The sequence below is a fragment of the Carcharhinus amblyrhynchos genome, chromosome 20, assembly GCF_965287045.1.
Source record: "Carcharhinus amblyrhynchos chromosome 20, sCarAmb.v2.hapA, whole genome shotgun sequence".
Classification (NCBI taxonomy): Eukaryota; Metazoa; Chordata; class Chondrichthyes; order Carcharhiniformes; family Carcharhinidae; genus Carcharhinus; species Carcharhinus amblyrhynchos.
The window spans coordinates 26,471,656-26,484,633 of record NC_137343.1 but is presented as its reverse complement, the minus strand read 5'-3'; the positions used below and the strand labels follow the sequence as shown (position 1 = coordinate 26,484,633).

The 12,978-nt window shown below is 37.2% G+C and overlaps 1 protein-coding gene and 1 long non-coding RNA gene across 2 annotated transcripts in view; one reads left to right on the top strand and one right to left on the bottom strand.

Moving 5' to 3' along the window:
• ift81 (intraflagellar transport 81 homolog) overlaps positions 1-3,530 on the top strand; it is an 84,430-nt gene extending 80,900 nt beyond the window's left edge. Inside the window, exon 19 of the mRNA XM_080208296.1 lies at positions 1,245-3,530. Coding sequence (XP_080064422.1) covers positions 1,245-1,427 — 183 coding nt within the window. The 3' untranslated portion in view covers positions 1,428-3,530. The remainder of the gene's footprint in view (positions 1-1,244) is intronic.
• The window catches only part of LOC145355867 (uncharacterized), a 44,216-nt gene extending 31,518 nt beyond the window's left edge, over positions 1-12,698 (bottom strand). The window contains exon 1 of the long non-coding RNA XR_013889052.1: positions 12,443-12,698. This is a non-coding gene — a long non-coding RNA (uncharacterized LOC145355867). The remainder of the gene's footprint in view (positions 1-12,442) is intronic.
• Between the last annotated feature and the right edge of the window lie 280 nt (positions 12,699-12,978).

The window sequence follows — 12,978 nt, the reverse complement described above, 5'->3', positions numbered from 1 at the left end:
CATTTCAATAGCAGCAGTGGCATGGAACATTTCTTAAAATGTGCAGATGGTGATGATGTGTAAGCGGTGGTACAGCAAACATAGAAGTCCTTACTTGGAAAGAATTTCCATTGTAATGAATCAGCCCTTTGATAATAAGCACCACCATTTGCCTGTTTTGATACCAATAGTATTCTGAAATACCTTACATCATCCGCCTTGCAATTCACTTTAATGAATCCCCCCAAAACATCCTGAATGTGCCAGCAAACTAACGGACCTTTTAAAGCTTAAACTTAGTAGCTCCACCCTCCAGAGGAAAAGTATCAATTCCGTTGCTATTACAGCAGAGAAGTGTCTGGGCATCTTCTGTATATTTTTGTGGGGCAAGTTAACAAGTGATGATTCTGTTGCTGGTGAGTCATTCCTGCATTATTACCTTTGGTTTGTTGACTGTCTTTTAGCACCTTAGGAAAGGGGTTTGCAGGAATAGGAATTAATTTGAATCCTCTTATTGAATGTTTGTTACATTCCCCCTTACATTTTAAAAAAAACATTTTGCCCATACATTTTGTCCAACTCTTGCTGGGTTCCAATTCAGGAATTTTGTATCAAAACCTCCTCCCTAGTTCCTCAATGGATGATCAGAGAAGCACCAATACGCTCCAGCCTATTAGTTATTAGAAATGTCATCTTGTACTGTTCAGTGCCAAGTAACAAAATTCTAAAATTTTCTTGGAAGGTTGCAAGGCATCAATCGTTAGTACCAGTTCTGAAATTCTGTTCTGTAGATTGCTAACCCTTTGTGAAACTTCTAAACATTCAACTTTACTTCTTTTTTTCTCAATTTAAATGGATGACTCCTAGTTCAACGCAACTGTTACCTCAAACAAGCCATCTCTTGTTATCAATACCCTTACGAGTATAAAGTGCCTGTTGGATATCGTCATGCAATTAAGGCATGACGATATCCAAATTTGTTAAATCGCTACTAAATTTGTTAAAATTCTTTCACTCTTTCTTCTCTAGTGTTCTGAAGTTCTTTTCATTTCTACTCCAGTTAAAATAATTAGGACTGTTTTGCTCTTAAATCACACCTGTATGTGACTTAATTAGTGTTTTCAGTTGCCTTCCAGTTTATTGGTCTTACCTGTGTTGGATATCCCATAAACTTATGAGAGGAGCTGTCGAGCATTCTTATACTTTAAATGCAGCCCATCTGTGCACTATGAGCAAGTTGAAATATTTTTTCTTTTCCCCAATAGAAACTACGTGAGAAGCAGAAAGCTGTCCGGGAGAGCCATGGGCCGAACATGAAGCAGGTTAAAATGTGGCGGGATTTTGAGCAACTGATGGAATGCAAGAAATTATGCTTTCAAAAACAACAAAACCAGAATTCTGTTGGTCAGGTGATTCAGGAAGGCGGGGAGGACAGACTAATCTTGTAAATTCTGAACTCATTTCTGTGACTGCACATTGAAAACAACATTATAATAGTTTTTGCCATTTTCAGCAGTTTTTAGTTTTAGTGATAAAATCAATTATAAATTTAATCTGCAATTAATTATTTAGAACTTTTACATTCTTTATGCAATAGCACATATAAGTCTCATTTACAACAGTGGGTTAGACAATCCTTCCGCTGCAACATTGCGTTCCCATGAGGTAAAGCAGATAGTTCTTTTTGTTTTTTCGCCAGGCTGCTTTGCTGTGGAGTATTAAATATCCAGGATGAGAAACAACCAGTAGGTAACTTTTTATACTCTATGTAGTCTTTCATCAGCTACTAAAAACCAGCATTGAAAAGCAAATGTAAACAGCAATGCAGTTCAGATGAATTCAGAAAAAAGCTATGACCGGAGCATGGGTGAAAATGAAATGTTTTAGGGAGAAATATGGAAAGTGCATTGTGGTGTGGAGCATGATGGACATGTCCCAGGTTTGACCTCTGCATTATATGCTGCATTGGCTGAAGGGTAATGTTGGCAACACTTAGGATCAGCTTTGTTCCAAAACTAAAAACGGAAATGTTGGCAACTATTTCTGATCATCATTAAAGAAGTTTTACTAAAAAGTGTCCAAATGTGGGCAGGATTGCTGTTGGCTATGTATCATCTGCACAGGCAAATAATTTACTGGCGCTTATTGTCTAAGTCTGGACTTGAGAATGAAGAATTACCAATTGAACACGCTACAAGTGGGCTGTCAGTGTCTTGGTGCTATACTGTAGCATGCAATATTGTTTTCATGGGGAGGAATTTAAGATTTATAGCATAATCTGAATCCTTAGTGAAGTTACTACCTTGCAAACAATCCCAAAATTTATTACCAATGTAGCAGATGAGCGTGAATTCTATTTGAATTTTTAATCAAAATGGTAGGGGTTACTTAGCTTTAAACAACTGTATTCTACTTCAGTTCATCCAAAGTGCAAACAATACTAATATTCTAATGCTGTAGAATTTTTTTCTGCATTATTGAATATAAAAGATGATTCCATTTTATCAAAATGCAGGATATAATGATTGTTAAGCAAGTAAAGACATGATAAATCACCAATTAGCTCCTTGATGACAGAGTTTTTTATTATTAGATTTAATGGTTTAAGAAGGGACAGTTGCTGAGGTTTCTTAGCAGCTGAAAATAAGTCAATGAACTGGAACTGCAGCCGTCTTTGGGAGTAATTTTTAGACTGAGCCTATTATTGAGTGCAGATGTCACTGCCAATTATTCTTCAGATAAAAAGAACTCTCTCAGGAAATATACTGGATTCAGCATCCAACTAATTTCACTGAATTTTCTGATATTTCCAATGGTAACTTAAAAAACCCCAGATCCATTCTCTATTATAAATTGTACACATCAACTTGAAAATCAGTAGCTGTCCCTCATACACTAATTTTGTCACCAGTGAATGCATTAAATAAGGTGACAGAGACCGGAAGAATGATAATGCATCCTATCCTCCTCCATAAGTTCAAAATGAGATTCACTTTTCTTCATAAGCACCATTATTCTATTCCAAACGTTACTGCCCACCATGAGTATTTTTTTTAAAGGTGTTTGTAAAAATTCTGTAAATGAGACACTTTGTGCTTCCTTTTGAAAGAAGTAAATATGATGGAGTGACACAGCATCAATATAAATGGGAACTAAGAAGCTGCAGATTGAACTGCTTGAATCTGGTATTGTAATTATTTGTCATATAATAAATTATTGCTATGCCTGATTTTTTAAGCAAGTTATGATTATATTAAAATATTGTAATGATAAAGTTATCAGCGTGTAATGTGTTGTGGCCAGTAAAAACACTAGAATGTTGATGCTATCACAATAAAAATCTAGTATATAAACATGTATGAAAGTAAGTATTTATAAAATTATTTCCTCTCTACTTTTTAACTGTCTGGTCTGTGGATATAGCATATACTATTCCTAGTGGAAGGTATGTGCAACAATTTAATTCAAAATGCATAGGCTTTTGTCAACCTTCACAGAATGATTGTGAATTGATCAACTTTAGCAATGTTAATGTATCGACAATAAACTGATCTGTTTCTATCTTAATCGCTGAATTTTCGTTCTGGTGTTCCGATTTCACTGCAGGTTGAAATGTGGGCTGGAAATCCGCAATTGCTAATGGCAGGCTGAGAGTGAACTTAAAGAAAGTAGATAAACAGGCTTCAGAACCTGGAGTAGTCTCAGCCACCTGTTTGAACTACTGAAGTATGACTTCAGTCTTTAGGGAACTTCTGGTAACCATTGTTTGGGACAAAATCAGTCGTCACAAGTGCAGGATAATTAAGGAAAGCCAGCATGGATTCATTATGGAAAAATCAAATTTATCTAACTTTCAGGAGTTTTTTGAGAAGTTTGATAAGAGCAATGTTATTGATGTACATGTAGATTTTCAAAGGATATTTGGTACAGGGCCACACAACAGACTTGAGCAAAATTCTAGCTCATGAAATAAAAGGGAAAGTCGGCACTTAGATTAGAAATCAGCTAAGTGACAGGAAACAGAGAGTAAGGATAAATGGTTGTTTTTCAGATTAGAAGAAGGCTTGTAGTGGAGTTCCTCAGGGGTCAGTGCTGGGACCCTTGTTCTTCCTGATGTATATTAATGATCCAAACTGTAGCCTTCAGGGCATGATTTCAAAATTTGCAGATGATGCATAGATTGGAAATATAGTCGACTGTAATGAAAGTAGTCTTGAACTTCAAAAGGATATAGGCATGTGAGTGGATTAGACAGACAAGTGGCAGATGAAGTTCTGCTTAAGAAGTGTGGGGTGATTCATTTTGGAGAGACAGCAAAAAATAAAGGGACAAACTTGAAAGGAGTTGCAGGAACAGAGAAACCCCGTTGTATATGTACATAAGCCATTGAAGATAGCAGGACATGTTAAGAGAGCAATTAATGAAGCATACAGTATCGTCAGCTTTAATAGTAGGGGCATTGAGTTCAAGAGTAAGGTGGTCACATTGAACTTTAGAAGACACTAATGGGGCCTCATCTAGAGCACTGTGTCTAGTTCTGGGCGCCATACTTGAAGGATGTGAAAGCACTGGAGCGAGTACAAAAGAGATACACAAGAATGATTCAAGGGTTAGAGAATTGTAACTATGAGGATAGTTTGGAGACATTGGGACTATTTTGATTGGAGCAAAGAAGGTTAGGAAGACTCTTTATATGAAAAACTGCTCCCACTCAAATGAATCAAGAATTTAAGGGTCAAGATTCAAAATAATTGGCAAACAGTGATGTAAGGAAAACTTTTTTTCACCCAGAGGGTGTTTGGAGTCTGAAACAAATTTTCTCAGAGGGTGGTGGAGGCAGGATTGATGGAGGGCTACATGAAATGAATGAATGTGTGATGTTACAGGTTTATGGCGAGAGTGGGACGAGATAAAATGCTCTTACAGAGAACCAGTGCAGTCTGGATGGACTGAATGGCCTTCTGCGGAGATTCTGTGATCTAATGTAGTGTTATTCTCTGGCTTTCAACAGATAAGGAGGTTCCTTTACCAACAGAGCATGCAGGCAGTTGATGAAATCATCTGTAAAGGATTTTGTGCTTGTTTTCTAGGCACATCCAAGAAATTTACCTCTTATGTTGAAGCAAATCGAAATGCTCTCCAGGACATGGGGAACAAGGGAATCACCTCCTGAGATTAGTCTAAATCTTAAGATTCAAAATTTTTAGAGTAATGAAGGTAAAAAATATGCAGAAACATAACAGTAGTCATAGCATAGGTGAGGTAGAATATTACAGAGTAACAAGAAAAATTCTAAACAAAAGAAGTAATAATTAGCTTTAGTAGTTAGAAATATCTACAAGGTTTCAAAAATGCATAGACGTGCATAGAATTTGTCTAGTCGGCTGATTAGAAAAAGAAGCAAATGATTGTGCTCCAGTCCAAGGCTGTGAAGAGTAAAATAGAATCATCACAGATGTGAGGTTAAAGAAAAGAAGACATAGTATGAACATGTCCTTGAATAATAATTAAGAATAATTGACATTGAATTCTGTAAGAGAACATTTAGCTCATAACTCTGAAAATAGTTCCATTAAACCCAATTTATAGCAAAGGAGGAAAGCAAGGTAGAGAGACAGAGAGGTATAGGAGGATATTCTAGAGTTTGGAACCTAGGCAGCTGAAGTTACGGCCACCAGTGGTGGAGGGAGCAATTAAACAATTGTTGCACAAGTATGTCTGGGTGGGTAATTGAATCACTTAACAGTGAGGCAATTGCCACATTTTCCAACATTGATCCTACGGATAGCATAGACTACAAAGTTGCTGCTGATGATTACTTGATGCCTAAACCATATATACATTATTAAAAATGTACAAAATTGCATAAAGCTTTGCATTGTGTTTGTACGATTGTTGAAAACAGGTCTTTGCAAATATTGGATGAATGGAAGTGTACTACAAATCACAGAATTACTACGGCACAGAAGGAGGCCATTTGGCCATTGTGTCTTTACCAGCTCTCCAAATGAGCAACTCACCGAATACCATTTCCCCCAACGCACCCCCCCCCCCCATTTTCCCCATAACCATGCACATTCTTTCCTTTCCAATAGTTGTATAATTCCCTTTTGAAATCCTCAATTGAACCTGCCTCTATCACACTCTCAGCGCATTCCAAATACTTCCCATTTGCTCTGTAAGAAGAGTTCTCACCATATCACTTTTGCTTCTTTTACTAATTACTTTAAATATGTGCCCTCTTGTACTTGATGCTTTCATGATTGGGAACAGTTTCACATCTACTCTGTCCAGGTCCCTGAAGACTTTGAGCACCTCTTATCAAATCTCCTTACCATCTTTAGGTAGATTGGCTATGCTAAATTGCCCCTTAGTGTAAGGGGGACAGGCTAGGATAAACACATGGAGTTATGGGGATGGAGCCTGGGTGGGATTGTGGTTGGTGCAGACTCAATGGGCTGATTGGCCTCCTTCTGCAATGTGGGATTCTATGATCTTTTCTCTAAGGAGAATAGCCCTGAGTTCTCCAATCTATCTTCATAACTGAGGTTCTTCATCTCTGGAACTATTCTTGTGAATCTTTTCTGTACCTTTTCTAATACCTTCACATCCCTCCTAGTGTGAGTGCCCAGATCTGGATGTTATACTCTGGCTGAGGCCAAACTAATCTTATACAAATTCAATATAACTTTCTTGCTCTTGTTCTCTCCACCCTGACCTTTCGCGTCGTACCTTTTAACGGATATTGTTTCTGCAAACTTCATCAATTTGCACTTCTCTGCATTGAACCATTACCCATTCCACCATTACCCATTCCAGCAATTTGTCTATGTCCCTTTCAAGTTCTACACTATCCTCCTCACAGCTCACAATGCTTCCAAGTTTTATATCATCCACAAACTTTGAAATTGTGCCCTGTATACACAATTCTAGGTCATTAAAATATATCCAGAAGAGCAAAGATCACAACACTGTGATCTGGGGAAGTCCAAACCTCCTTCCAGCACAAAAAGCATTCATTAACTATTGATCACTTCCTGTCACTCAGCTGATTCCACATCCATGTTGCTATAGTCACTTTTATTCCATGAGCTATAACTTTGCTCACAAATCTGTCGTGTGGCACTGTATCAAACATCTTTTGGAAACCATGTACACCTCTCTGTAACCCTCATGTAACCCTCTCTGTTATCTCTTTGAAAGACTACAGAAAGTTAGTTAAAACTGATTTTTCCCTTAAGAAACCCATGCTGGCTTTCCTTAATCAAGCCACATTTGTCCACGCGATGATCAATTTAGTCCCGAGTTATTGTTTCTAGAAGTTCCATACCACTGAAGTTGATCCGACTGACCTGTTGTTGCTGGATTTTTTTTTAACACCCATTTTTTGAACAAAGGCATAAAGTTTACCTCTGGGAGCAACCCCTGAGCTTAAGGACGAGCAAAAAATTATGGTCAGTTCCTCTGCAATTTCCACGCTCACTTCCTTCTGTATCCTTGAATGTATCTCACCTGGTGTGAATTGTAAAGTTTTCATCCACATTTTCTCAGCATACCTGCAATTTTTTCTATTCAGATAATTACCCCATTCCTTTTTGAAAACCATGATTTTATCTGCCTCACCGTACGCTCAGGCAGTGCATTCTAAATTCCAACCATTCGCTGTATCAAGTGTTTACTTACATCAATTCTGGTTATCTTGCCAATCACTTTAATTTGGTATATTCTGGTTCTTGACCCTGTATCAGTAGGACCAATTCCTACTGTGTCCAGACCTGTGATGAATTTGAACATCTCTGTCAAATCTCCTCCCACCCTTCTTTAATATGAACTGCCCCAACTTTTCCAATCTCCCCGTGTAAATGAATTCCCTTATCAAACATACAAATTATCCCCAGTCCATTCTTGTTAATCTTTCCTGAATCATTTCTAATGCCTTCACATCCTTGCTAAAGTACAGTGTCCAGAATTGGACACAATATTCCAATTGAGGTTGAATCAGTGTTTTAGAATGGCTCACCATAACCACTTTGTTTTCATACTCTGCACCTCTGTTTATAATTTTACAAGCCCAGGATCATGATTCCTTATCAACCACCTTCTCAAACTGCCCTGCTATTTCCAATGGTTTGTGCACATGTATCCAGAAGTCCCTCTGCTCCTGTTTTCCCGTTAGAATGTAAGCTTTGTATTGCTGCTGCTTATTTTTCCTTCCAGAAGATTTCATTTTGGTGCATTAAATTTAATCTGACAGGAGTCTGCGCATTCTACCATCATCGTCCTTTTGAAGTATATCACTATCCTCTTCACTTACAATGTTTTCAAATTTTGCGTCATTCACAAATTTTGAAATTATGTCCTGCACACCCAAGTCAAGGATCGCTAATGTAGATCAAGTAAAGCAGTGATCCCAATAACAATTCCTGAGAAACCCCACTGTATACCTTCAGTTGGAAAAACAACTATTCACCATTACTTTGTTGCCTGTCACTTAGCCAACTTTATATCCTTGCTGCCAAGGTCCTTTGAATCCCATGGGTTTTAAATTTGCTGACAAACCTGTTATGTGGCACTTTTACCATGAATACCAGATCAACTACATTACCATCATCAAAATACTTGATCAATTTGATTAAACGTGATTTGCCTTTAACAAACTTTCCTTAATTAATCCACATTTGTCCAGGTGATAAGTTTATCTCAGATTATCATTTCCAAAAGCTTTGCCACTACTGAGATTAAACTGATTGGCTGGGCTTCTCTTTATACTTCAGGCACTGCCCCTAAATCAAAGAAGAATTGTAAGATTATGGCCAGTACCTCTGCAATTTTGACCCTTACTTTGCTCACTGTCCTCGGATGCATTTGATCTGGTTCTGGTGACTTACTGACATTAGTACAGCCAACCTGCCTAATACCTCCTCTTTATAAATTTTTAGCCCATCCTGTTTCTCAACTTTTTTTTTACTATAACTTTGGCTGCATCATCTTCCTTGGTAAAGACCGATCCAAAGTAGTAATTTTTAATCTCAGCCATGCCCGTTGCCTCAATGTGGTATTTCAATTTTTGGTACCTAATCAGCTTCTTTTTACCATCCTTTTACAATTCATGTGCCTATAGAAGACTTGGATTTACTTTTATGTGAGCTGCCAATCTCTTCTCAGACTCTCTCGGCCTCTAATTTCTGTCTTCACTTCCCCCCCCCCCCACCTCTGAACTTTCTATATTCAGCAGCTTTCTTACTTGCATATTCAACATGCATACATCAATTGGATAACCCCCAGAGCATTCAGAACTTGTTACACTTCATTGACTACACAATGCTTACTTGGAATCTGGCATTTACTGTCATTCCTGCTTTTCTGGTTTTCCTTCATATGTTTATATCATTCTTTAAGTATATGTTTCAGTTCCAAAGATATGTAGGTTAGGTGGCTGCCATGATAAATGTGCAGGATTATGGGGAAGGGCGGGCCTCAGTGAACCGAATGGCCACCTCTTGCACTGTAGGAATTCAATGGTTTGGTCCTCATCAGTGATTTTTGCTGTGTTTCTGATTCTGCCAACAGCCCGTGACATACACATCTTTTGTATTTCATCTTACTCGCTATCTCTTTTGTCATTCAAGGAGAGCATGCTTTGTTTGACCTAAGATAGGAGCATACACGTAAAGTAGAAACTGAAATATCTTGAACAAACTTTTAAAAAATAATTATTTAAAATATCTAGTATTTAATGCTAACTTAGATATTTAACAATGTTCCACCAAAGAAAATGTTTTTTAAGGCCCACATCAATTGCTGGCAATAGTTATTACTCTGATCACCATTAAAAATTCTGGCATTTCATGAAACAAGACTTAACTTTTTATGGTGTTCCTCATCGCAATATGAGAACGAAAAAGGGAATGTTTTACTAATTCATTGATTTTGCCATTTGCCAGCTCTGTGGGGTCATCCACAGCATAGCCTGTGGCAAAGCAGTGAATAATAGGTGAGATTTCAAGATTTCCCTGAATCTGTACATGCACTATATCCTAAAGATATAATCAGATTCAGATGGCTAACTGTTTACTGTCATAATGTCTGCAAATTCCAGGGAGAATCCTAAGAAGCTACAATTAGCTATTGACGATAATCGGAGAGACGTAGTCAGCAGAAATCACTGATGAGGACTGAAACTTATGCTTAAATTACAGGATGATATAACTAGCTTGGTAGAACATATACAGGGAAACCAGAAGGTATGACGGTAATGTCAGGTTCCAAGTAAGCCAGCATTGTGCTGTCAGTGAAGTGTAACAAATTATGGACCCACTGGCTGGGTCCATATATAGACACAGTGAGGTGGATTATGTAATTGAGACATAGTTGACTATGTAACAGAGTCTTCTGCATAACTGTACTAAAATTGTACCTCGTCTGCAAAGAAGTAGCCCAATGTTGTGCACCCATCCCTGAGAAGGGAGGGAAATGTGACCCTTATTCCCTCCTTGTGGGAGAGATGTAAACAAAAAGTGTTAAATTCCTTTCTATATATTGTTTCGTTCTTTTATTGCAAGTTATCTTGTGACATGTCCAACTGTGATTACCTAGTTTGGGTTTTACATCTCACAAATTAAAATGCAGTTATTATCAGGTATTTAATATACCTAAGTATTACTTAAGCTGCTGATTTATAGTAATATTGAGGCTTTGGGTCTTATGCAGAGGCAAATAACTAGATGAACTCCCAGCTTGAAGTATTTTCACTATTAAAGTAAGGTAAAATAGCTTGGATTTTACACTTTCAAGAACTGTAGACATTAGTGTGACGTGTTTGTGGTTAGTGTGAAGGAAATAGATTGTGCTCTTTTCTGTAATTCTGTTCAAGACAACAGTTAAATTAGGTCAAGAGGAACCAGTGTAACCATTCAAATATGTACTGGACCAGATCAAGATTAAATGTGAGGAATTAAGTTATTTGCCCAAAGAATAGCAGACTCCTGATGTGTCGGAGATGCTGATTTGCTGAATTTCTTCAAGTGAGAGCTGGACCTTTTCTGGTGGCACAATGATTAGCACTGCTGCTTCACAGCGCCAGTGACCCCGGGTTCGATTCCTGGCTTGGGTCACTGTCTATGTGGAAGTTGCACGTTCTCCCTGTGTCTGCGTGGATTTTTCTGTCCACCACAGTTCATATAGTGTAAATTAGAACGACCAATTTGTTCCTATGTTGGTCTCTTTGCTTTTCCTTCTACATATTGCTGTCTAGGTGAGAAAAGACTTGAAGATGGCTATAAGTGGAAAGAGGCTCTATATATAATATAGAAAAATGGAGGAAGCCATTTGGCACTGTCTGAAAAAGGCCTCAAAGGGATGGGAATCTCCCGGTTGTTATGTTGACCTTATTGTTGGAACGTGCAGAGTGAGTTAAAGAATGAAGAGTACTACCATCAAGTTACCTTACTACATTTAAGTTTAAAAAAAATGTCCAATAGAAACTAGGTTAAATGCCCAAAGCTTTGTGATTTCACTTTATTCTTGTACAAATAAAAGGAATGTATATATCCATGTCAGTTGTTACTAAGAAGTGTAGACAATTACAATGTGTCAAAGCATTATGTATTAAGTTAGAAGTACGTTGGCTTACTTTAAGTTTTCTGTAGTTAATAAGTCATGCAAACATTTGCCAATATACTTATTAATCAACAAGTTCTCAAATAATGTCAGATTATTGGTTATTCTGTGTTCGTGTAATGTAAAAAAAAATTTTTTTAACAAATTCGCATTTAGTATAGTTTTTTAGGGGTCTAAAACAAAGACAAGAAAATATTTATGCTACATAAAAAGTATAATTTATTGCCAGTAACATTATTCCATATGCAATAAAAAAATGGGATCTAATTCCATCAACCTAAAATATTTTCTTGAAACTATACACCCTCTACATATAACATTCAATAAAGTACTCGAGTTACATTTGTATCAGTGTATTTTTGGAAACAAGGAAAATGACCTTGGTCAGAGCAGCTTTGCCAGTTTAGGATTTAATTTGGCTGTAGTGCCACTTCATGTCAGATATAAACTAATTTACCCCAATAGTTCTTGCATAAATGAAGAGGGAGGGCAGGCACACTGAGAACAAATTCAAACAGAAAGCACACAATGACTACATACAATGTTATATAAATAAGCCTGGTTAATTGCAAAAATATTTCTTTTCTGTGAAATAGTATATCTACCAGCGGCTGCATGTAAGACTAAGGCTTTCTTTTAGACCTATTTATTAGGTGAAACCTGCATTTTACATTTAGCAATTTATGGTGATCCAATTATTCAACTTTATGAAAAACATGATTCTCCATTTGTACTTGAAGAAATGTAGTTTGTGGCACCATTATGAAAAAATTATTTTTACAAGTTAAATTATATATCAGTTTGAAGCATATACCAACAATGCTTAAAAGCTGTTAAAAATTACCTTAATGTTGTTTACATTTATCTTGTTCCTTATTTCTTGGTCTGGCCTTTGCCGTATTCCAATTCTCCCAAGCATACAATCTCTTTCCATCTTCCGTCCACAAAACTGGCTGATTAAAGTTACCTCATTGTTTACCCTTTATAGTTTGCACCTTACAACACAGCTGTGGTTCTGAACTTGCTCTGTTGAAACATCGCAGCCACAGACTTGGATTTGCAGTGGAAACCTCCACCGCCTGAAATAACTGTAAGCCACCCCTGCGGATATGGAATTTGGTAGGTAAGTGAAAGCCCTCAAATTTTGGTTCATGACTAAATTATGGAAAATGAGGAGAAGTTCAATAAAAAGAAAGCAAACTGGGTTTGATCTTTCTTGGACTGTGAATTTGATTTATATCACACACAAAGAGACATTGGCAGGCTGAGCAAAAAATAACAGTTACGCATGGTTTTGTTTCATGAAACTTTTGGTGAATAAGGGGGATGTTGGATCACTGAAGTGTAAATAATGGGTATTTTATTTTTATCACTTTGATT